General features: G+C 48.2%; 2 protein-coding genes across 8 annotated transcripts in view; one reads left to right on the forward strand and one right to left on the reverse strand.

Moving 5' to 3' along the window:
* MLH3 (mutL homolog 3) overlaps positions 1-10,718 on the forward strand; it is a 31,010-nt gene extending 20,292 nt beyond the window's left edge. For 3 of the 6 annotated variants that reach the window (XM_004584392.4, XM_012926777.3, XM_012926778.3), the window contains 5 exons: positions 358-517; positions 5,419-5,442; positions 5,546-5,624; positions 8,947-9,098; positions 10,057-10,718. In XM_004584392.4, the coding sequence (XP_004584449.2) occupies positions 358-517; positions 5,419-5,442; positions 5,546-5,624; positions 8,947-9,098; positions 10,057-10,179 (538 nt within the window). In that variant the 3' untranslated portion in view covers positions 10,180-10,718. The remainder of the gene's footprint in view (positions 1-357; positions 518-5,418; positions 5,443-5,545; positions 5,625-8,946; positions 9,099-10,056) is intronic. The other 3 variants (XM_058655158.1, XM_058655157.1, XM_058655159.1) reach the window with 1 other exon arrangement.
* A 4,771-nt stretch (positions 10,719-15,489) lies between these two features.
* On the reverse strand, positions 15,490-22,159 carry EIF2B2 (eukaryotic translation initiation factor 2B subunit beta). Of its 2 annotated transcripts, none has more exons than XM_004584393.4 (8): positions 21,877-22,152; positions 21,655-21,775; positions 21,266-21,414; positions 20,163-20,326; positions 19,488-19,583; positions 18,751-18,888; positions 17,046-17,112; positions 15,490-16,024 (listed from the first exon to the last, which is right to left on the reverse strand). In XM_004584393.4, exons 1-8 carry the CDS (start codon positions 22,037-22,039, stop codon positions 15,867-15,869), a joined length of 1,056 nt encoding a protein of 351 aa, XP_004584450.2. In that variant the 5' UTR covers positions 22,040-22,152; the 3' UTR covers positions 15,490-15,866. The 2 variants fall into 2 exon arrangements, with proteins under 2 accessions (XP_004584450.2, XP_058511318.1); XM_058655335.1 differs by lacking the exon at positions 15,490-16,024 and adding an exon at positions 16,210-16,828 and having other exon boundaries at positions 21,877-22,159.
* Positions 22,160-24,034: the final 1,875 nt, after the last annotated feature.

Genomic DNA, 24,034 nt, shown 5'->3' on the forward strand with positions numbered 1-24,034 from the left:
CACTGGACAAAGAAGGTGGTGCAGGTAGAATAGAGTGAGACAGTGCAATTTTGTCTCAGGTACAGCAGCCCAGCACACAGTTGACTACTTAGGGATTACCCAGATCTGAAAGTTTCCATTGAATATTTTTTGTGCTGCTCTTAACCCCGGGTAACTGGGACTGAGGAAAGCAGGACTGTGGGTCAAGAGGGACTGCTGTCCTTCAGGAGCAAAGCCCTGAACGCACACGTGCCAAGTGGGAGAAAAACAGCTTGACCTTTCAAGCTTAGGTTAGCTTTGGAGAAACAGTCAGGGGTTTGCCACTAGCACTGCAGTGTGAATGAAGTAAGGCTTTCACATCTGAGCCTCTCTCTGTAGGTGTTACCACAAGAATCTGGAAGATCTGGGCCTTGAATTTATATTTCCAGACACCAATGACTCGCTGGTCCTTGTGGGAAAAGTCCCGCTCTGTTTTGTGGAAAGAGAAGCCAGTGAACTTCGGAGAGGAAGATCTACCGTGACCAAGAGTATTGTAGAGGTGAGCTGTGGCTGGAGATGTTAGGGAAATTCACGGTAACTTTGTCCTCCTCCTTTATCCAGTAAGCATTCATGGTACCTGCTGAGTGCTAGTAGTCAGCTCCGGTGAGGAAGACCATTTAAGTGATTACAGTGGAGTGAGACCTAGGGAACAGGAGGAAGGGAGAGGAAGAGAGGGAGAAAAAGTACATCATTATTATCACATCCAACAATGCTGTTTCTCCCATTCTCCCTTTCATTTATCATTTTTTTTTTCTATTCTCGCTGTCCGTTGAACTTTTTCCCTTACTTTACATTATTCTATCATCCTTTGATATCTTCTGGGAAATTTCCTCACTATCTTTATCTGCTGCTTAGTAATATGTCTAATTTATCCATGGAGTGTTATTTCAAGGACCACATTTTTACTTCCATAAGTCTTATTTGGTTCTTTTCTTTTTGTTTTTTCTTTCATTTTTTAATACAGGTTGGGCTCCTAGTTCTTCCCTGGTATGCCCAACTGGTCTCAGATATAGCTTTTGTTTTTTCAAGATGCATTTACTTAAAAATAAAAGATTTATTTATTTTTATTAGAAAGGCAGATTTGTAGAGAGAGGAAGGACAGAAGGGTATTCCATCCATTGGTCCACTCCACAAATGGTCACAATGGCTGGAGCTGAGCCAGTTTGAAGCCAGGAGCGCAGAGCTTCTTCTGGGTCTCCCACACAGGTGTAGGGTCCCAAGGTTTTGGGTTATCCTCAACTGCTTTCCCAGACCACAAGCAGGAAGCTGGAAGGGAAGTGGAGCAGCCAGGACAAGAACCGACACCCATATGGGATCCCGGCGTTTGCAAGGCCAGGACTTTAGCCACTAGGCTAATCTCCCCTATTTGGTTCTTTTTCAAGTCTTTCTGTTCCTTTTTCTCACTGGTGACCTTTTTTATTTGTTCCTTTATCTCTAGTTCTCTTTATTTGAAGCACCAGAAAATCCACATCCATTTTGTCTTTCATTTGTCTGGGAATCTGAACTATTATCTAAAATAAGAACAGTAAGATAAACTTAGTGATAAATTAGGAGACAGAAAGATATGGGGAAATTTGTGGCAGGGAGAACAGTTGAGAGGCCGTGGCCCTGACTGAGATAGCAGACAAGGAAGATGTGACTCAGTGCACAACATTGGGAATGGAGAGGAGGGACATATTTGAGACATACTTTAGGAAGTAGAACCTGGAGGACCAGGTGATCCACCAAAAGTAGAGAGAATAAGGGGGAAAGGGGAAGTTACAGTGACTGGGGTGCCAGCCTAGAGGGCTAGAAGGCCCATGGCCCCACTGCCAGGGGCAGGAAGCATGAGGAGGAGCACACCAAGCTGAGGAAGTGGGTTCTGACCCAGGGTTAGAAGCAGTGAGTGTCCCTGCAGGTGGAGATGTCCAGTGGGTCGTGGAGTAGTCTGGGCTATGCTTCTATTTGATAGTATATTTTGATACTGTCAGAAGCCACAGAAGGGCACAGGGGAAGTGAGATTGTTTGGGAAGAATCTGAAGAGTGAAAAAGGAAGAAGGCAAAGTGTAGAGTCTGTGGAGTGCCAGCATCCAGAGTGCATGTGTTTTGGAACAGTCTGGAAAGCTCCTGATAACAAGAAGCTGTGAGCATGATTGAAAATATTTGATTAGAGAAAGAGGGAAACCAGGAAGGGTGGTGTTGGCAAAACCAAGGGAATTTTTAATCAAGAAGGGAACGGTCAGCAGGGGCCACAAAGTGAAGCTGAAAGGTGGCCTGTGACCATAAGAGGACATTGGCAACCCGGTGGCGTCACTTCCTGGGAAGGAAGAGAAGCAGAAGACAGAGCTGCAGTGAAGGGAGAAGGAGGGAGGCGCGGAAAGTTAGAGTGGTCAGGAAGTGTGGGCAGGACACGGCTGAGCGGGGACCCTGTTTTGTTTGGTAGGGAGGTGAGGATGAGAAGGCCTTTTGGAGGACAGGGCAGTCACGAGGCCAGCTTTTCGGTTGCTTTGCTCTGACCCCTTCCTCAGTGCCTTTGGACCAGACAGCCTCTGCGCTGCTCCGCACACAGCTTTTTTTCCGCATGGAGCTCACTTTCCCTACGCCTCCTGCTCCCAATTGTCTGCAGTTCAAAAGATAGGATCTGTTAGGATCTCTTATTGTAATTCAATCCCTAAATATTTAACCAGAAAATTATAATGAAAACTTTTCCTGAAGTGACTTCAAAGACTACTGTTAAGCAGTTTACTTCAAAATGGAACAAAGCTTATGGTTTCAGAAAATCTTGATTATGTTAAGGCAGACTCATCAGGAGAGCTTTTGTTGACTCTGGAAGAAGTTGGAACAGTTCTGGTGTTTTGAGGAGGTAGCTGCTTGAACCCTGCCAGTTGAAAGCTCATTAATACATGCTTCCATGAAGTTTTATCTCCTGGCCTGCTGCGTGGGCCTGTTGAACATCGTTCAAACTGTCCAACATTCATCAAACTATTGAAATAGGAAGTGAACCAAGGACGAGACCCATCTCCACCTGACTAGGCGTTACCAGTCCAGGGACACACGCCCAGGAGCTGGGCTTGTTATCCACCCACTCTGAGCTCCTGTTAGGGGGACAGACTTGCTTGACAGATGGCAGGCAGCTTTTACAACACACATGATGTAGTATCTGTTCTCGGTAATGGTTCATCTCTAAGCATGGCAACTAGCAGGAGGGGAGAGAATGTTCTAAGTCTGGTTAAAAAGAAAAGAAAATGTACCCTTTAGGAAGCTATTTATAAATAGGCATTTATTTTTTTTTTTTAAGATTTATTTAGGGCCCAGTGCTCTGACCTAGCAGCTAAAGTCCTCACCTTGAATGCGCCAGCATCCCATATGGGCGCCGGTTCTAATCCTGGCAGCCCTACTTCCCATCCAGTTCCCTGCTTGTGGTCTGGGAAAGCAGTCGAGGATGGCCCAAAGCCTTGGGACCCTGCACCTGCATGGGAGACCTGGAGGAAGTTCCTGGCTCCTGGCTTTGGATCAGCACAGCACCGGCCATTGTGGTCACTTGGGGAGTGAATCATTGGACGGAAGATCTTCATCTCTGTCTCTCCTCCACTCTGTATATCTGACTTTCCAAAAAATAAATAAATAAATAAATAAATAAATAAATAAATCTTAAAAAAAGATGTATTTATTTTAAAGGCACAGTTACAGAGAGAGGAGAGACAAACAAAACAGTTTCCCACCTGCTGGTTCACTCTTCAAATGGCTACAGTGGCCACATGGGGAGCAAGTACTTGACTTCAAGTAATTGGACTGAAGCTGAAGCCGGGAGTCAGCAGACCCTTGCAGGTCTCCCTATGGGTGAGGGAACCAAGCACTTGGACAGTCCTCTGCTGCTTTCCCACGCAGGTCGGCAAGGAGCTGTGGAGCAAACTGGGAGCAAAAGAGCAACTGGGACTTGAACCAGTGTGACTAAGAGACGCATCATAGGCGTATTACCCACCATATGACAACACCACCCCATCGCCATTTCCAAGAATAAAGAAATCCTGTGTATTTTTTTCTTATGAGGAAATTATTAAAAGTGCCATCTCAAAATACTTTTTTATTCTGCCTCCAGAGTTTTAACAAATTGCTAGCATGAGAAAGTGTCTGCTTTGGAGTTCCTTTAAAATATTACTACCCGTAGGGATGTAACTATTGAAAGGACTACTCCAGGGTCAAAGATACACAGCGGAGGAGAAACTTCTCAACAAAATGTGTTTGAAAAATAAGCCTTTGACTTGAAGGGAATTGCCCCCCAAAAGCTGGTGGGCTTTTGTTTATGGTTTTTGCCCAAGTGTGTTTGGGAGTATACATTGCGGTAGGATTTTTGTGTATTGATTGTCCCTGTGTGTGTAATACTACCCTGGTTCTGGCTTAGATTCTAAACTCAGATAGCCAGCCTCTTGGTGAGAAGCCTGCCTGATGTTCCGAGTCAGCTGACTCATCAAGGCCCTTCACGTCAATCATGGGAGGACCCTGTCCTCCCCTGCGCTCTCAGGAGTGAGTCACGGGAATGAGCGGTCTTCCCAGCCACCTCAGTGGTGCAGGCTCAGAGTGTCGCAGCATCCCACACATTTAACTCCTGGGACCCTCTCCTTCAGGAGATTTAACTTCAGCATTGGAATTGGCAGGGTAAGTGTTATGGCACCATGTGGGCTAAGCCTCCATTATAAAAATACCAGACTGAGTCCAAGCTACTTCACTTCTGATGTGCCTGGGAAGGCAGTGGATTGTGGCCCAATTACTTGAAGTCAAGTACTTGCCACCCATGGGAGAGATCCAGAGGGAAGTCCTAGCTCCTGACAGTGCTGTCGTTTTTGTTTTGTTTTGTGTTTAAAGATTTATTTGTTTATTGAAACTACTTGAGCAGAACCCTCAGAACATGCTGAATATCCGGAGCATGACCCTGCGGTTGGGAAGCTGGGTGTGTCCTCTCCCCTTGTCTCTCCCCTTCCCCCAGATGCAGGAAGAGGGAAAAGAAAATGTGAAACAATGGTCTCTCCCATTTTCCCCTAATCCTCAAACCTTCCCACCCTAATCAACTATGTAAACATCATCAATAATAAAATAAATTTTTTAAAAAAGATGTATTTGTTTATGTTGAAAGAGTTAGAGAGAGAGAGAGAGGAAGAAATAGACTGAGAGAATATCTTCTGCTTGGTTCACTCCCCAGATGGCCACAGTGGGACTCAAAGCAGTGCTCATAATGGACATCAGCATTGCACGCGGTGTCTTAACCTTTTATGCCACCTTTTGGCCCCTGGCCGCAGCCATTTAGAAAGCCAGCAGATGAAGGATTCTCTTTCACTCAGCTTTTAAGAAAAGAAGAAAATTGGAATATTTTATATAGGTACTCAAAGGACAGTTGCAATATCAAGGCCTGTTTTTATTTTGTAGGAATTCCTTCGAGAACAAGTGGAGGTAAGCTTTCTTCCTGTTCGGGGGCTTCAGCCCGAGGAACCATGTGCAACAAGCTCCATTGTCCTCGTTCTTTTTCCTGTTCATGTGTTTGTTTCATCATTAGCTGCTCCAGACCACAGGAAGCATCCACGGGACGCTGCCACTGACGGTCCAGAAGGTGCTGGCATCCCAGGCCTGCCATGGTGAGACCCTCAGCATGCCAGCCGCTGAGTGCTGTGTGTCATAAGGCACAGGGAGGAACGCCGGGGTGGTGGCAGCAGCACAGGCCTTAACTGCTCACCTCCTGGGGAGTATAGCTTAGGTCAAGGCACAGAATATGTGTATGCTTGAAACCTGAAAAAAGTCACTTGTGCAGTATAAAGTACCAACACAGACTTCTGGTTCTAATGGGTTTATAGCCTGGATGGGGATTCACTACCTGAACGGAAAGCTGCGGGTCAGACACACAGAGGCAGAGACAAGCTAGTTACTCAGAGAGCAGTGGAGAGTCAAGAAGTTTGACTCTTAAGAACAGAGGGGCTGGCACAGTGGCATAGCTGCCTAAGTATCCAGCTGCAGTGCTGGCATCCCACATAGGCACAGGGTCTAGTCCCAGTTGCTTCTCTTCTTGCTAATGGGCTGGGACAGCCACAAAAGATGGCTGAAATCCTTGGGTCCCTGCAGTCATGCAGGAAACCCAAAGAAAGCTCCTGGCTCCCGACTTCAGACCATTGCCACCGTTTGGGGAGTGGGTAGAAGATCTTTGTCTTTCTGTCTCTCCCTCTCTATAACTCTGACTTAGAAGTAAAATTAATAAATCTTTAAAAATAAATAAATCTTTTGGGCCTTGCACGGTAGCCTAGTAGGTGAAGTTTCACCTTGCACGTGCTGGGGTCCAATATGGATGCTGGTTCTATCTTGGCAGCCCTGCTTCCCATCCAGTTTCCTGCTTGTAGCCTGGGAAAGTGGTCGAGGACGGCCCAATGCCTTGGGACCCTGCACCTACATGGGAGACCTGGAAGAGGCTCCTGGCTCCTGGCTTCGGATCAGCACAGCTGCAGCTATTGTGGCCACTTGGGAGTGAATCAGCAGATGAAAGATCTTCCTCTTTGTCTCTCCTCCCCTCTGTATATCTGACTTTGCAATAAAAGTAAAATCTCTAAAAGCAAAGAAATAAATCTTTAAAGAGAGACAGAGAATGGAAGCCCAGAAGGCAACAGCAAGGCCTTTCGATTGGATCGAGAAGGCTTTAAGTTGATTGAGGCCTCTTGAGTAGGGTCATGTGGTAAAGCATAGAAAGTGGATTAGGAGTAATTTACTTTAGGAATCCAGACAGCTCCAGAACCCACTGCCTCTGGGCCTAGAACAGTGAGGGCCCTAGGCTGTGACATGCCTGCCTCCTCACCCTCTCTCCTCCCTCTGCTCTCAGTCCTCCCCTGCCTGTAACCATGGTCCAGCTTAAGTGTGTCTCCTGCAGATACCTTGAGATCCCTTGTCCCGTTTCCTGCTCCACCTGTCTCCACTGCCACCTCCGTGGTCCTTGCCTTTGTCGTCATCTTACTCAATTCCCCACATCCGCTCTGGCTCCTCTTCAAGTCGCTCTTCCCTCAGCACCATACGGAATCTTTCAGAGGTGTCCCTCTGAGCATGTTGTCATTCTGATTAAAACGTGTCAACCACCGCTCACCGTCTCAGGCTGGCCTCCTGGCGTGTCACCTCATGGTGGCAGGCCCTACCATTCCCTGGATCCCCCGCATGCCAATCTTTTGCTCTTGTCCTTGCTGTGCGCCAAGTGCTGCCAGTCTCAGGGCCTCTGCACCTGCTTTGCCTCGACCTGGAAGAGCCTTTCTGACCCTCTCTCAGGCAGCTGCATCTTCCTTTGCCTAACAAGTTGGCTTAAATAGCATTTTATCAAGAAAGCCTTTCTTAACCTAAGCTGGGATTAGGTCTGTGATTTATAGTGCTTCCCTCTATTATTTAAATTATCTTGGGATTATTTATGTCTGCTTGCCTGTTAGACCGCACACTCCACAAGCGTGGAAATTGTCTCATTCACTGCCTGCAATGCTCCTGCCACAGAGTTAGGTGTTTAGTGTTTACTGGCAAGTAAATTCATGAGTACATAAAGGCAGGTTCCAGCAGCATGAGAGTAGAGATTCAGAAAATTATTATGGAAATTAGAAGAGAGTGAGTAACATGAGTGTTGTAGGGACCAGCGTCATTGGACAGTGGATTAAGCTGCCACCTTAGCTCTGGCATCCTGGTGCCAGTTCAATTCCTGGCTACATCAGCCCCAGTTCAGCTTCCTGTGAATGCATCTGGGAAAGCAGTGGAAGATCTCCCAAGTTATTGGGTTCTTGTCACCTGTGTGAGAGACCAGGTTGGAATTCTTGGCTCCTGGTTTTGACTTGGATCAATCCCTAGCCATCACTGTCATTTGAGCAGTGAACTAGCAGCTGGAAGGTCTCTTTGTGTGTCTTCCTCTGTAGCTCTGCCTTTCAACTAATGAGTATAAACATTTTAAACGATTTATTTATTTTTATTTGAAACAATTACAGGAAGAGAGAGTGATCTTCCATCCACTGGTCCACTCCCCAGATAGCTGCAGTGGCCAGAGCTGAGCCAGGAACCAGGAGCTTCTTTTGAGTCTCCCATGTGGGTACAGGGGCCCAAGGACTTGAACCACCATTCCTATGTTGCTTTTCCATTTCATAATCAGGGAACTGGATTGAAAGTGGAGCAGCCAGGACATGAACCAGCATCAGTATGGTATACAGGTGCCTGCAAGTGGAGGATTAGCTTGTTGAGCCACTGTGCTATTGTAAGGAAACAGAGCTTGATATTAGAGAATCCATAGACAAACCATTATCTCAATTTCAGAAACCCATCAGAAATTGGCAAAAATACTGCTCCTACCTCTTTTTTTATTAAGATGTATTTATTTTTATTGGAAAGGTAGATTTACAGAGAGAAGGAAAAAAAGATCTTTCATCCATTGATTCACTCCCCATGAGCTGTAACAGTCAGAGCTCAGCCAATCTGAAGCTAGAAGCTCCCTCCAGGTCTCCCATGTGGGTGCAGGGTTCCAAGACTTTGGGCCATCCTCCACTGCCTTCTCAGGCCACAAGCATGGAGCTGGAAGGGAAGTAGAGCAGCCGGGACACTAACTGGCGCCCATATGGGATCCTGGTGCGTGCAACGCAAAGATTTAGCCATTGGGCCATTGCACCAGACCCCTGCTCTTACCTTTTTGAGAAAAAAAAAATCCTGAAAGCAAGATCCTAACAAATTAAAGGAGATCTGCTACACAGAGTGGAAATATGGAGTTCATAAGGGAACACTCAGAGACAGAAGTTAGCCCTCAAGCCTCCATCACAGCCATGGCCATGAGCATCCATTGGAGGCAGTCACAGCCACATCGAAGTGACCAGGAAATATTGCCTTCTCCAGGTGTTTGGCTCTGGCCCAGGGACAGCACTGGGTTCCCATCACCTACACCGTAACTTGTTTCTGTCTCTGGTTTAGGGGCCATTAAGTTTAATGATGGCCTGAGCCTAGAGGAGAGCTGTCGCCTGATTGAAGCCCTGTCCTGCTGCCAGCTGCCGTTCCAGTGCGCTCACGGGAGGCCATCTATGCTGCCTTTAGCCAACATAGATCACTTGGAGCAAGAAAAGCAGGTACATTCCTCACTTTCAAGAGCAGAGGGCAACAGGGCCTGGTCTGCCGTGTCATTTCCAGCCCCTGTGAATCAAGCATAGTATATCTTAATCCTTTCAAAACTGTGAGAGTTTTTAAAGGCATGCATTGGAAGTTTCCTTTCCCATTTTATCTTCCAGCTCAGATTCAAAATGGAGCTTAGACTGATCTGGCGGATTGTCCATGTGACACTTTGTGGGCTCCAGCTTGACACATGTGCAAACGTGTGTGTCCGGAACATCTGTTGCCTCCTGGCGCTAGGTTTACTAAGAAACAGAAGTTTTTTCCTGGAGCTAGATGGTAGAAACACAACAAATTTGCTGTTGGCAGAGTATGTTCCTGTGAGCACACAGGGTGCACCGTGGCTGCAGCCAGCCAGCTCCAAGGATTCTTGAGTTAGGGTTTGAGGCTCGTCAGGCAGGGAGCCCAGCCCTGAGACCTCCACAGTGCACTTTGGCCATGGTGACGCAGCAGCCCGCTGGTGTGGATAATACAATAAAAGTACAGAGTGGTTTGGATTAAGGACGTATTCTGTCCTTGTTGCAATCTTAAATGAAACAGAACGTGAAAGCATAACAGTAATGTCCATGCTGCTGAACTCCAGTGTTTTCTTTGCTTATCTTTCCTGCTAAGGGCTACAACAACTTTTCTTGCTTGGAGTTTTCAGCTGCTAATAGTTTCTGATTTCATCCAGGTGATTTTCCTCTGTTAAAAACTCTTGCTTCAACATGACAAAGAAAAAAAAATTAGAAGTTTTCTCCCTGGTGATGGAGAGATGAGAATCCAGTCTGCCGTCTTTCTCCAGTCCTAAGGAACCCTACATCCTTCCCTAATCTGGAAATTAGAAATCTAACTAGTTGTAAATGGACATACATTCACACACTTAGGCCACCTGATTTTTCGCATTGCTAACTGGAATGATTCTCTTTGTACCCACAGAATAAACCCAATCTTGCTAAACTTCGCAAAATGGCTCGGGCCTGGCATCTCTTTGGGAAAGCAGAAGATTCCAACAAGAGGCAGTGTGTGCAGCAGTCTGTGACTCCTTGTGAACTGCCCTAAGGCCAGAATTCCTGACCAGTGAGAAGCCGGAGGGTTTAAAGCTTCTGTCTGCATGTCCCTGAGTTGGAGCCAGCACCTGTGCAGCTTCAAGACCACTGAGCCTTCTGGTTGGGCTGGCTGGGGTGGACGGTCCCTCTCGGGAAATAACCAGATGACATCCATGCACAAAGCCAGTTCATGTGTTTGCATCTGTGGACATAGGCAGTTCCCACATCATAGGGACTGTAACTTATTCTGGGATAAAATTTAATGATTCATGGATTGGTTGGTTGGTTGATGTATAAAGGGTGTGAGGATTTTTTAAGATTTATTTCTTCCTGTGATCTTGTTTTTGTGCAATTTTCAAATTTATATGTGTGTCATCGAGCTGAAGGGTAAACTCCAGGACAGGGTCTGCCTTTCCACACGGTTCCAGATTTCTCCCACTAGTCCCTCTCTGCCCTTCCATCTTCTCTACTTCCTCTGCTACTGCTTTGGATTCTGAATCACAGACAAACAATTCCTCTGTTCTCAATGAAAATATTCACTGAAACCTCCAATCAGACCCTCAGTTAAATTACTTTAGGGATAAAAAGTGCTGGTAAAGAGAAACAAGGATAACAATATAAGAAAATTGAAGGTTCTCTTCCTGGCTTTAGGTTGGTTTTGGTTTATTGCCTCTTTAAAAACTGAGAGACTGATTTTCATATTCCAAACCAATGAAATACCATGGATTTGGCTTTTTTTTCTTATATGCTTTTTGGTGTATTTACAAAGTGGTTTTGTTTTTTCAGATTTATTTATTCTTATTGGAAAATCAGATATATAGAGGAAGAGAGACAGAGAGGAAGATCTTCCATCCACTGATTCACTCCTCAAGTGGCCACAACGGCCAGAGCTGAGCTGATCTGAAGCCAGGAACCAGGATCTTCTTTCAGGTCTCCTAAACCAGTGTAGGGTTCCAAGGCTTTGGGCCATCCTTGACCACTTTCCCAGGCCACAAGCAGGGAGCTGGGAGGGAAGCGGGGCTGCCAGGACATGAACCGACACCCATATGGAATCTTGGCACATGCAAGCGAGGACTTTTAGCCACTAGGCTATCATGCCGGGCCCACAAAGTATTTCTTTATGTGAAAGAAATTGTCATATCCAAAGGTAACATATTCTTCCAACCTAACCATACCTGTTCAATATTTTCCCTGCCTCCCTTCACCCCAAAAAGAGCCAAAGGTTTTCTTGGTCTGTTTTTAATTGTACCTTGGTTTTATGGTGTGTGTTTAATAGGCTTATGATTTCATTTCAGACTGGAGCTTACCTCGCAAAAGCATGTTACACCACTGAGTCTGTTCTTCCTCTGCCTTTTCCGATGATGTGATTTATGCTTAATACAGCTCAATAGACTAAAGTCATATGGGAGGGGAGTGCAGGCAGAATGCCAGCTGGTGATGTGGACCGCAGCCAGGATGTGACAGTGAGATGGTGCACTTCCTTATTTCCTGAGCAGCCTGCCTGAGTCAGCCTTTAGATCAATGGGATGATTTTCCTCACTTTTTAACACAGGAAACAAATCTAGAAGAAAGTTTGGTTGCCAGCTGCCCCAGGGTGAATCTTTGTAGTGAAAGTGGAGCCTTCATGAACGTGTGCCCCAGAGAAGGTTCAGGGAAGGGCCGCTTCATTTTCCTGGGGATCCTTGTTGAATGACGTCACCGGAACCCTGAAGAAAAGACCCTGCCATCTAAAAATGGGCTTTATTCTTCTCCCTGCATGTCAACGGGGGCAGAGAGGTTCACAGAACAGGAGCATGACCATCAGAAGGAGGGTGTTTTCAGGGGGTTTGCAAGGATGTGAGGGGCCATCTCCAAGCCACCTGGGAAGTGGCCTGGCCATGGGCCTCTGCCTCACTCTCTGCAGGTGGCACGGAGGCCAGCTGTCCCAAGAGTGTGAAAAACAAATTTATGATTTCTTAAAACACATTGTAGTATTTCTTATAGGATGAGAGCAGTCTCAAAAAAGGTTTTGCTATGTGTAACCACCAACTATTTTCTTGAAGAGAGTACCCAAAGTTAGAAAAAGTTCTCCATAAATTATGTAGCCAGTCTCTGTAGCTATTCTGACTTGAGCAGCTCAATGACAGTTTTCCAGTTTTAATAATTTATAAACCAGGTAGCATGCATCAGCAAAACAATAAGCTATTAGCCAAAATTATCTAATAGATGACTTTTACATTAGGGTTTTATTTGCTCCTGTTTTGTTTTGAAATTGGGTGCTTTAGAACAAAGATGTGTTTAACTTTCTAACTTAATAGTAGTCTTATTTTTTTAATATTCCAGAAATCACACACTTTTTAACTTTTTTATTGGCTTCTTAAAGAGTTATTTATTTTTATTGGAAAAGCAGATTTATAGAGAAGCAGAAACAGAAAGATCTATCCATTGGTTCATTCCTCACATGGCCACCACAGCTGGAGCTGATCGGATCTGAAGCCAGGAGCTTCTTCCAGGTCTCTCGTGTGGATTCAGGGGCCCATGAAACAGTCTCTCAGGTGGCAGCTTTACCCAATGCCACCTCCTTTTAGGCAAGTCTTAATTCTAAATGTAACTTGCCTGGAAAACCACTGCAGAAGGGATCCTTCCCAATACCCCAGGATGTAATGCAAACACCAGGTCATCACTGTCTCAAGTGCAAGTTCAGCCCAGAGGCTATCCTTTATCATGTGAGTGATACAAAGAAGGAGAGCTTAGGCTACAACTCTCTATCAATAGGAATTGTTTGGCCATTGCACAATATCCTGCAACAGCTGTGGTGTGAATGAAAGACTAATACAGAGCAAAGTAGGCCAGATAGAAAACCATTCCTAAACTACATTTCAAAATAGCTCACGCATGTCACTTTAGGTGTGTGTCTGCAGAGGGAGTGTCTGCAAGAACAGGTGGACCATATGAGCCTCTGTGGTCACCTGTCACTTCTGGTGTCATCTTGATTGCAGAGCGGTTCTGCACATGTAGTCTTCCAGTCCCATAGCTCAGACAGGAGGGTGTGATTGGCAGCCGGCAGCAGCTCAGAGACCGACAGACTGCTCTGAGAAATAGTTTTGAAGTACATCTGTGAAACTCATGGTCCTATGGGTCCCAGCCTTCCTTTGAGGTATCACTTTACAACTTCAGTTTTTATTGCTAGAGTATTTTTCAAAAGTTTCTCTTCTCAGGCTAAATCAGGAATTTCTGTTCCTTATTTGAGTTCCAAGAATTATGCCTTTCCTGCCCTCCGCCCAAATTGGAAGATACAAACCGTGGGAAAAAAGTGTCTTTACAAAGTGCATTATCTGACTTGGTTTATTTAGCATGTTCAGAAAGATGTTCACATGCAAGGAATCCTATTGCTATTAATGCTGTCCAGGCTACAACTGTGGTCCCTTCCATCCCCCCCATTCCTGCCCCTCAGCTTCTGGGTTCTACCTGCTCAGGAGAGAAGGAGGGTGGATGGACGTGGGCTTTGCAGTTTCCCTGCCCTGTGTTCAGGTCCTCACTTTCCGAGCCTGCTCGGTTCAGGTACTTTGCAGTGCGCATGCCTGCAGTCCTGTCACTCCAGGCCCCGTGAGCTGACCGAAACGGGGCAGAGCTTCCACCCTGCAACCTTCACCATCTCGGTTTACGCCTGGGAAGGATATTGGTGCTAATTTTAGACAGAGACCAAGATGCACCAAGGACAAGCATCATAAAGCATTTTTTTTGGAGCCAAAAGCAGATTTCAATTCCTTGACTCACTGCTGCACTTTACTCCAAACCACACAATTGTACCCAAGTGAATTGCTGTTAGAACTGGTGCCTTGGAGGAGACAACTGTGTGTAATTGGTAGCTCTAAGGCACTTCACTTGAGAAAGCATGAGGTCCTAGATGCTTCAAGAAATAATTGACAAAACTAAGGCAAGAATTGAGTCAGGCTTCTGTGAGTCATTCAGCATTTAGCTTAGTGTAATGACAGACCGACCCCCTTCAGCCTTGATTTTTTCTGTCCTAGGAAAACCAGAGGCTTAAGGCCATGATGGCTCTCATATGGGAATCAAGGGGTAGGCAGGGCCCTCCCTCATAACCTGCCACAGACCAGTGTTCCTAACGGTGCTCTTCCACTCCTCTGCCCAAACCCCATGCAGATGGGGGCACTGGTTTGTTCAACATTCCTGGTGGTCCCTCCCCCATAGGGTGCGAGGGATGAGGCCTGCCTTTGTGAGCAGCAGCTGGCTTTCCAAATATCACACATCATCCAGATCACCTGGAGAGGCTTTTCAGTAGCCAAGTGTGAATTAATGTCATGAAGACGAAAACAGGCAGATGCCGCCTGGGAAGCCTACGTCCCATACCACAGTGCCTGGGTTCGAGTTCCAGCTCCCCTCCCACTTCCAGCTTTCTGTTAATATGTACCCTGGCATGCAACAGGTGATGTATGTTTTCAAAGCTCAGTCCCATCCACCCACATGGGAAACCTGGACCGAGATCTCAAATCCTGGGTCTGAGCTGGCGCAGCCAAGATGAATATTTGGGAAGTGAACCAAGAACTGGGAATTCTCCCTCAAATAAATAATAAAAATGGAGCAGCATATAAGTACATTAAAATCAGATGTCTCCATACTTGCTACTGTGTGCTATTATTCCAAGTTTTCCCCCTGTGCCACATACACATATTGGTTTGTTGGAATGACAGAAGGCTCACCCAAAGTTTGCTCTACAGCTTGGCTTTTCCACAGCTTGTTTTGAACAATACACAATGGACTTCCAGAGCGGGTGTTTGGCCTAGAGGATTAGAATGTCTGTATCCCATATTGGAATACTTGGGTTTCACTGTTGGATCCTCTCCTAAATCCAGCTTCCTAAAGTGCACAGTGGGAGGCAATAATGACTCAAGTTGCTGGGTCCTGCCACCTTGTGGGAAACCTGCACTGAATCCCCAGTGCCCACCTTCAGGCGGGCTCTGTCCCAGCCACTGCAGGTCTTTGGGGAGTGAATCAGTAGATGGGCGCTCTGTTCCTTAAATAATAAAATATGGGATTAAAAAATGAAATAGGCTCCCTTATACATCCATCCCGGTTTTTGAAAGTGACCACTCAAATGCCTAAGTTCCCAGGTGATTTCTGCACATGCAGAGGCCCCAGGATGCCACTGTTGCACCTCATGAGTGAGCCACTTCCAGGGGGTTATACAGGAAAACAGTGAACACTGTGATGTGTGCTTCTGTGCTGTCAACCCTTCCTTGACTGCAGCCTCTATGAAAACACAACAAGGGGTCTGCTCTGGCGAGAGATCCAGTGGGGGCAGGACAATAAATAAACTGAGCTATGAGGCTTCCAGCTTTTATTGGCACAGCCAACAAAAAGGCGCAGGGGCCACTTCTGAGCAAGAGTCTGTGTCCCAGTGAGGTATCCAGTGTTATGGTTAACACGCCACTGAACCAGAAAGGCTGAGTCCCTGAGGCACATGAAGCCAGGTCCCCGGGAGGCCCCAAGACCCAGCTGGGGAACCTGCTGCCCTAGCAGCCCATGAGGCAGAGGTGGTCCTGGATTGGGGAATGGGTCTTATGGCGTGGTGACCATAAAGATAGGGAATAGATTCCACTTCTCAGGCTGGGCATGGGCCGAGGAGGTGTTACAGCAGCAGCACTGCGATCCCCTCTTGGTCTGTAACTGCGGATGCAGCTTCCGCCTAGGCCAGGGTGGTCACAGCACATGGTCATCAGGGTGGTAGAGTTCACTCATCAGGCGGTAGATGTAGGAAGGGGCATTGCCCCCAATGTTGGAGATAAAGAGGGTAATGAGCTCTGGGGGGACGTAGTCGAACACCGGGCAGTGGATGCTGACCTTCTCCAGGATGTCCCCTGCAAGGCAATCCAATGTCAAGAGGACATTCGGGATCTCGTATGGGAACTAAGTAGCAAGTCGAGTGTAGACTCAATCATGCAGGCAGTTGAGCTCCCCCAGGCAGGGACGCCAGGCGACTCCATATCTCACTAGTCCCCTCTTCAGACTGTCCAGTGCCTCTGTGTAGCCCTCAGAGTCAAACTCCGAAGTCAGCCCCGATTCCAGGGCCCTCCTCCCATACCAGGAGAAGTCTAATCTCTCCCACTCTCTCCTCTGGCCAGTGACCACCATCTTCCAGCTGGCTGAGCACACACCCATCCTGGGCTTCACAGCACTACCTGCTGGCTCTGCACCTGCTGGGTTCTACTCACTCACAGACTTACTGAATGTTCTCCACAACCTTCCCAAAGCTAAGGCACTGCCCTGTCACGCTCTGTCACATCACCCATACTTGTTTTCTTCTTCAAACACCCCATGAGCTCAACGTTTTCTCATCTGTCTTCCACAAGACAATGGAAGCTCTGTGGGAGCAGGGCCTTACCCATTTTGGTTATGGTCAAATGCCCAGTGCTTACAGTAGTGCTGGATAGAGTGGGCACTCAGTAAGAGTGCCTAAAGAATGAATGTTTAAATCAAGAGAAGGGTGATTCAACTTCTAGGGAGAACAAGGACCCCAGGCCCTGTGCTCTCAGAGGCGGCAGCAGGTGCACCAGGCTGCCCACACAAGGAGCCAGAGAAAAGGATACAGGCCACAGGCAACCATGCTGAGTGGGAACATTCAGAGGCCGCCTCCCTTGGCAGCCAGTTCACTGAAGTGACTCCTACAGCAGCCAAGAACAAGTACGTTTTCTCATTCAGTCGTTGCCTGTGCTGCCAACCATGTGCAAAGCCACACCCAGTCAGTTTGGATGACACAGCTCACTATGGCCTCACACATCTATCTCATGGGCTAAAGCAGGTCCCCAAGCTCTGTAAACTGCGAAGAGTACAGTGTCTACTTCTACTGAAGGCCCGACCCATCACACGCAGTTTCCGTACCTTCTGTGAATGGCAAGACCTCTTCAGGAGCCACAAATTTGTGAAATGAATCTTCTTCATTGGGGAACTATGGGGAAAATTCATTTTAATAGAGACACAGCAATTTCACCCCTGGATACAAATCCAGGAAAATGAAAACCTGCATCCACAGCGGAAACAACACAGACAGGCTCACAATGACCTTCTACAGAAAAGGCAAAGGGTGGAACCAGCCCTCGGCGGGCTGGACAAATTGGCATATACCCATACAACAGAAAGGTTAAGCCCTCACGAAAGGCAGTTGTGACATAGTACAACACGATGTTGTATGGAAAACACTACACTAAGTGGAAGAAGTCAGATGCCAAAGGCTACAAATGGCATGACTCTTTACATAAAATATCCCAGAATGGCAAATCCACGGAGATGGGAAACAGACGAGTGGTTACCAGGAGACGGCGAGGGAGAGCAGGGGAGTGATTAGTTAATGGGTTCAGGGCGTTTTCAGAGATGACAAAGTGCTGAAGCCAGGAGAACGGTGGTTGCACAATGCTGTAAAGGCACTGAACACCACTAAATTGCACATCTGAAATGGCTAATTGTACCCTGTGTGAATTTCATCTCAATTAAAATACAGGGAGGCCTATAAATAGGCTCATGTTTTCCAAGCAAATTGCTCCCATCACTGATGAATGGCTCTCCACTTAGTACTGCTACATTTAAAGCACAGACCCTCCAAAAACGACACACAGAACCCGGTCTGTGGGGGCAGGTGCAGGAGCTCAGTAGGCTAACCCTCCACCTGCTGCATCCAGATCCCATAGGGGCACCGTTCTGGTCCGGGTTGCTATATTCTACATCCAGTTCCCTGATTATGGCCTGGGAAAACTGTAGAAGACAACACAAAGCCTTGGGACACTGCACCCATGTGAGGAGACCCAAGAAGCTCCTGGCTCCTGGCTTCAGATCAGCTCATCTCCAGCACTGCAGCCACTTGGAAAGTGAACTAGTGGATGGAAGATCTTTCTCTGTGTGTCTCTCCTCCTTTCTAAAAATCTGCCTTTCAAGTAAAAATAAGTAAGCGCTAAAAAACAAAACAAAAACAAAAATCTGTGGATCTGTGGTCCTAGCTTCTTTTCTTTTAAGATTTATTTTTACTTAAAAGGCAGGTTTTACAGAAAGAAGTAGAGAGAGAGATTTTCCATCCACTAGCTCAGTCCCCAAATGGTCACAATGGCCAGAGCTGAGCCGATCCAGAGCCAGGAACCAGAAGCTTCTTCCAGGTCTCCCACGTGGGTGCTTGGGCCCAGGGACTTGAACCATCCTCCACTGTTTTCCCGGGCCACAAACAGGGAGCTGCATCAGAAGTGGAGCAGCTGGAACTACAACCAGTCCCGAAATGGGATGCAGGTACTGCTGTCCCTGTGGTCCTGGTTTCAACCTGCTTGGCACATTCAGAAGCAGGGTGGCAGGCAGTGGCGGTGACTGTCACCAAGGGACTTTTTCGATTACACCTTGTCATCACGTTTCTGTTTTGACCTAGTGCCGGCAGGATAGGCCCACCAGTCATTTTTCCCAGACCCAGCCCTCTGTGGCTCTCTTTAGTCCCCACCGGGTCTAACATAGTGAGTAAATGCAGACCCAAGACACCCTGGGGTGAGCAGGTTCAAGCCCACGCTCTGGTTTCCTTCCATCTGCTGGACACAGCCTAGACAGACATCCATACCTGCGGGGACAGCTTGAACATGGGGGCACAGACGATGAGCGGGGTGGAATGGTGCTTGGCTGCCAGCGCCAGAGTGTGGGTTCCTGTCACAGCTCGCAGGGCCCCGTTGGCCAAGATGGTCTTCGTGCCAATGATCACCTTTGGGGAGAAGAGGAACAATGGGACAGCCTGGTGATAGAGGGTCATCAGCTACAACAGGCAGCAGCTTCAGGCCCCTGGCCCAGTGTTCTGGTGGTCACAAGACAGTCCAGGGAAAGGGATGAAGGATCAGTATCACAAGTTCTAGCTTAAAAGTGATTTCCCTTGGAAAGAGTGAACGCACAATGAGACAGAGAAGCACAATACCCACACTCTTGGCCCTGTCTTTTCTGGAAATCTACAGGCCCTGAGAAGCCCAAGGCCTGTCATTCATCGCCCACCATCGCCAAGTACTGTCAGCATAAGGAAGGCAGCAGCCCTGCAAGCCAACCCCTGGCACTTGGCATTCATCACTCGGCTCCACTTCATTCTTGTCAATTCTTTAGCCATTTAGGGCTACTGTGAAAAATGTGACATGGACACAAAGAAACTGAATTCATACATTTAAAAGACCTAGGTATGGACTTTCAAGAAGTACCACAAACTTTTCTTCTTTTACCATAGATATTATGGGAGGAGTGGGGAAAAATGTTAATTTTTCAGGAATAAAACCTTCGTGAACTCAGCATCACTGTAAATACCTTGTCACCTCCACTCACCTTGTTGACTCTTGACATGACAGCAAAAATGGCCGCATCCGTCATGACAGTTGTCTCGATGCCTGCTTTGGACAAATTGACAGCCATCTCATGACCCTGTGGTAGGAGGGAAAGGCCTTTGCTGGGAGAATGCGCAGGAGACAGTGAAAGCCCTCGGCCGTGCTGGGAGCTGTGGGCACTGTGGCCTGGCACACCTCGCACACTCCCCAGAACAGAGCAGGCACTCTTTGGAAGGCTGCCAGGAAGCCCAGGGGAAGCTAGTAAATATCTAATTGCCCATGGTGGCTGGGGCAGCCACATAGCTGGAAATACCACTTGTCTGCGGAGGTAAGCACCCCAGGCAAGACAGCTCCTGGCTCCTTTTACAACATCCTGCATGCTTACACGCTCCCTTTTGGAAACCTGTTAGGGATTTCCAGATAGAGTGAGATCACACTTCGGTCATCCTCAAGGTCATTCCCCCTGAAAGAATCGACAGTCATCTCTCCTAGGACCCAGCTAGGACCCAACTTTCCGAAACCAGCATTGCAGAATGATCCCAGGATAAAAATTCCTTTCCTGTTCTGCTTTGGCACCCCAGCGTCTCACCAGCTCACAGAGGGGTTCCAAGGTGGCAGCTCTCCCCGACTCCCTCCCGACCAGTCTTCCTTTCCAGCAATGTCTGCAGCCCCTCACCTGGCAGAAAGGAGCGCACTCAGCCACAATAACATGGAATTTTCGCTTCTGGGCAGCCTCCTTCAGGAAGGCCTCCACGGTTCGGGAGAAGCCTATGGTCATGATCACCTCATTGGAGTGGATGTGCTCCAGGGCCTGGGCTGCAATGTTCTCTGTTGTCCCTTCTGCAAAACCAGACATAGAGACGGGCCACGCTGTACTACAGACACACAGAAGTGTGGAGAGGGGACATGTGCCCTTCGGAGCCCCTGCCTGCCGCACAGACACTGGCAGCATGGGCTTCAAAGGGGAGCTGTTCCAGTTTGCTAACAGTCTGACTCTTGTGGGATTCTCTGCCTCCCACATTCTCAGCTCTCTCTCTCCCAGCAGAGCCCTGCGTTCCCCGACCCCACCCTGGGCATTACACCAGCTCCTCACAACTTTCCAAGACAAGGAAGCCACAACCTGGGACATCAGGGGGTAAGCCGCGCTTCCCCTACAAGAACGTTTCCATGACACCTGCACTCGACAGGAGACAAGAGAACAGCTTCAGACACAGGCAGGAACTGACCCAGCTGCCCCTCCCAACCCTGAGGACCCCTGCAGGGTCCCTGGTCCCCACGACAAGCAGGAGGGTGACAGGATAGGCAAAGGAACTCCTCAACGTCCACGAGAAATGGAGATTAATGTGAAGGCTCTCTTGGCGCAAAAGCTTCTGGAAATCTGTAGTTTTCCTGTAACTTTTTGAGGACCCCTCATGTGTATGTATGTGAATGGGTGCGTGTAACATTTCAAGAGGAAGCTTAGTGAAGAGTCTATCAGGTATGGTTTGGGGAGTTCATTTTTTTTTTTAAGGAAAATAAGGCTCCACCCGAGTCACGTTCTCTGCTGCTGAGTGTGCAGGTGGGTCTGTAAGCGAACGCAGAGAGCCCCGGGAGAGCCCTGCTGCCCCAGCATCGAGACGGAGGTCAAACTGGGCACAGAGGGTCGGGGTCCCCAAGTCCCTGCTGCCCCATTCAACAACCTGCTGGGGCTTCTGGCCCCTGCTCCCCCTTCCCCCGACTCCCTCACCTCCCTCAATCCTCCCATGCCTGCCCCGTGCACCTGGCCATCACGCCCCTCACCCAGCTCCACTAGCAGCTCATTAATGGCTTCAATGATGTTGGACTGCAGCTGTGCATAATGGAAGCTGAAATCCTCGCTCAGGCCTCCGGAGGTCAGCAGTTTGTGCAGGGACTCCTGCTGGTCGCTCTCGTCGCTGCGGCCATGCAGTCTACAGAGGGAGACAGGAGAGGGAGGCGTGGGGAGGTGGGTACCAGGCACCGCCAGGGGAAACGGGAGAGGAGGGTTGGGGAGGTGGGTACCAGGGGCCGCCCGGGAAGGTGGGAGAGGGAGAACCAGGGGCAGCCAGGAGAGGTGGGGGAGGCAGGCGCGGGCAGGTGGGTCCCAAGGGCCGCCCAGCTTCCCGCGGCAGAGTGGGTTCTCACGGGCAGCGTCCCGGGGCCAGCCTCACCTGCCGTACTCCTCGCGGATGATCTTGAGCACCCGGCGTACCATGTTCCCCACCGTGGTCTCGGAAGGCTGCGCGGCCACCATCCTCCTGCCCTCCCCGCGGATCAGCTCCATCAGCTCCCCTGCAGCCCAAGACGCGGAAGGTCAGGCCTGGGTGGCCCTCAGCCTCGCGGTAAGGCACGGAACGGGGCCGGGGCACCGACTAAGGCGGGGTCCATCTCACCCGCATTGCTCCAGCGGTGCTCCGTGATGATGCGGCGCAACAATCCTAGGGTCTCCCGGGCCATGTCCTCCGAGCTGCGCTGCCCGCCGCCTCGCTTCAGGCTTTCCACGAAGCCCTCGATCCTCTCGGACAGCTCCGAGTCCTTCTCCGCGGTTCCCGGCATCTCCACCGCAGCTACCCCGCCGGGCCGGCGAAACCCACACCTGTTTCGAGACCGTGGAGGATACACTTCCGGGGCGAACGAGGTAGACTTCCGCTCTGCGGAAAAACTCAACTTTGAGTGACGGCAGGCCACGCCCCTCACTCCTCTGTCCCACCCCTCCGTCTGTCTGAGCCAATGAGACGAGAAGCTCGCGCAATCCTACGCCAGAGAACCGGAAGTGGCTTTTCCCAGCTCCTACGAGGTAGCCCGGTCAAGCCTCCGGAGTGTGGCTGGTCCCGTTGCCATGGGAACAGCCAAGTCTACACCTCTGGCTCTGTCAGCCGAGGGCTGAGTGGGCTCTCAGACTTCGCGCGCCCTCTCCTCTCTCTCTGTCCAGGTCTGCAGCACCTGAAGCCTGTGTCATGTAAGTAAAGTCTTGCAAACCAAGCCCAAGCATACATTAAACACAGAATTTAAACCAGGAATTCAAAGCTGGTTCGATACTTGTAAATCTTTCAAGGTAATACGTGAACGATCTAGGAAGTGAAGCTGCCTCAGCATTCCAGTCAGTGCTAGAAGCAGCATGAAATTCAACAACCGTTCGGGAGGAAGACTCTGAAAGCAAGAGTACCAGGGAGTATTTTCAGTCTGTCCAAGTGCAGCTGCTGAGACGTACTCTTGAAATCAGCCGGGTTGATTTGGGGTGCAATTATTTGTTTATGTTAAGATTTATTTGTTTTTATTGGAAAGGCAGATTTACCGAAGGAGAGACAGAGAATCTTCCATCACTGGTTCACTCTAAGTGTCCACAACAGCTGGAGCTGAGCCAATCAGGAGCCAGGAGCTCTTCCAGGCCTCCCACGCAGGTGCAGGGACCCAAGGCTTTGGGCCATACTCGACTGCTTTCCCAAGCAGGGAGCTAGATGGGAAGTGGGGCAGCTGAGACAAGAACTGACGTATGTGGGATCCTGGCTCATGCAAGGCGAATATTTACCCACCAGGCCCTCACACTGGGCCCTTGGGTGCATTTTAAACATGCGCTTTCATGAGGGTCGCCAAGGTATCATCAAATGACCGTCGCCTATCCCAGGGGGCTGATGTGGTTTGACAACCAGAAGCAGTGCCCCCGCCCTCCTCATCTGCAGTGAGGGGGGAAAAAAATAAAACTCAAACATGTGTCCCACCCACCTTCCCCTGTAACCTGAACCTTCTCACCCTGAATCAGAGGCTCTCAACTATGTAAACTATATTAAAAAGAAAATAAACAATTTAAAAATAATAAAATATAACATGTGGTTTGTATATTTAAAAAAATGATACTAACACATCCTGTCTGCTAAACAGCATTTTGAATGATATGCCTTTAAATATATATATTTGTAAATCATCTATATTATGTTTAAATATACTATGTATATATGTTAACAATCCCCAAACAGGATACAGTTTAGTGTTGCTTGTTTTTGAGAGTTTTTCTTTCAATAAGTGGTATTGTGATTTTCTAGAAGGTTCCTTGAATTCACACGTTGTTCCATGCCTCTGTAGTTCTCTTTGCGCTCCTGCATGTGGCCCCACCACAGGGACATGTGACATGTGCATTTTCCTTCAAGCGGCATTTGGGTTGTTTCCAGGCTTTTTTTTTTTTTAGGGGGCAAGCATGAGTGAGTATAAACAATAACTCTACTTTTGTGTATGTTGGCATGTCTGTATGTGGAACAGCTGCGTCACGGACTAAGTGAATGTTCCATATGGTGGCTAGATGTTGTCTTCCAGGGTGGTTGGGTCCTGGGTACTCCCTGCAGCCACACTGAATTCTAGCTGATCCGTATCATTAGCATCATGACACATTACCAAGTATCTTCTTAAAGGTAGTGGGTAGACATAAAGGAATATTTTATGTGGCTTAATTTGTATTTTCATGAATACCAATCAGGTGTTTCCTTTTCTTCACATGTCTATTGGCCTTGTAATGCGGGGTGTATGTGCATCAGGGTCTTTTGCTTACATTCTTCTTGA

This window comes from Ochotona princeps, chromosome 26 (genome assembly GCF_030435755.1).
Source record: "Ochotona princeps isolate mOchPri1 chromosome 26, mOchPri1.hap1, whole genome shotgun sequence".
Lineage (NCBI taxonomy): Eukaryota > Metazoa > Chordata > Mammalia > Lagomorpha > Ochotonidae > Ochotona > Ochotona princeps.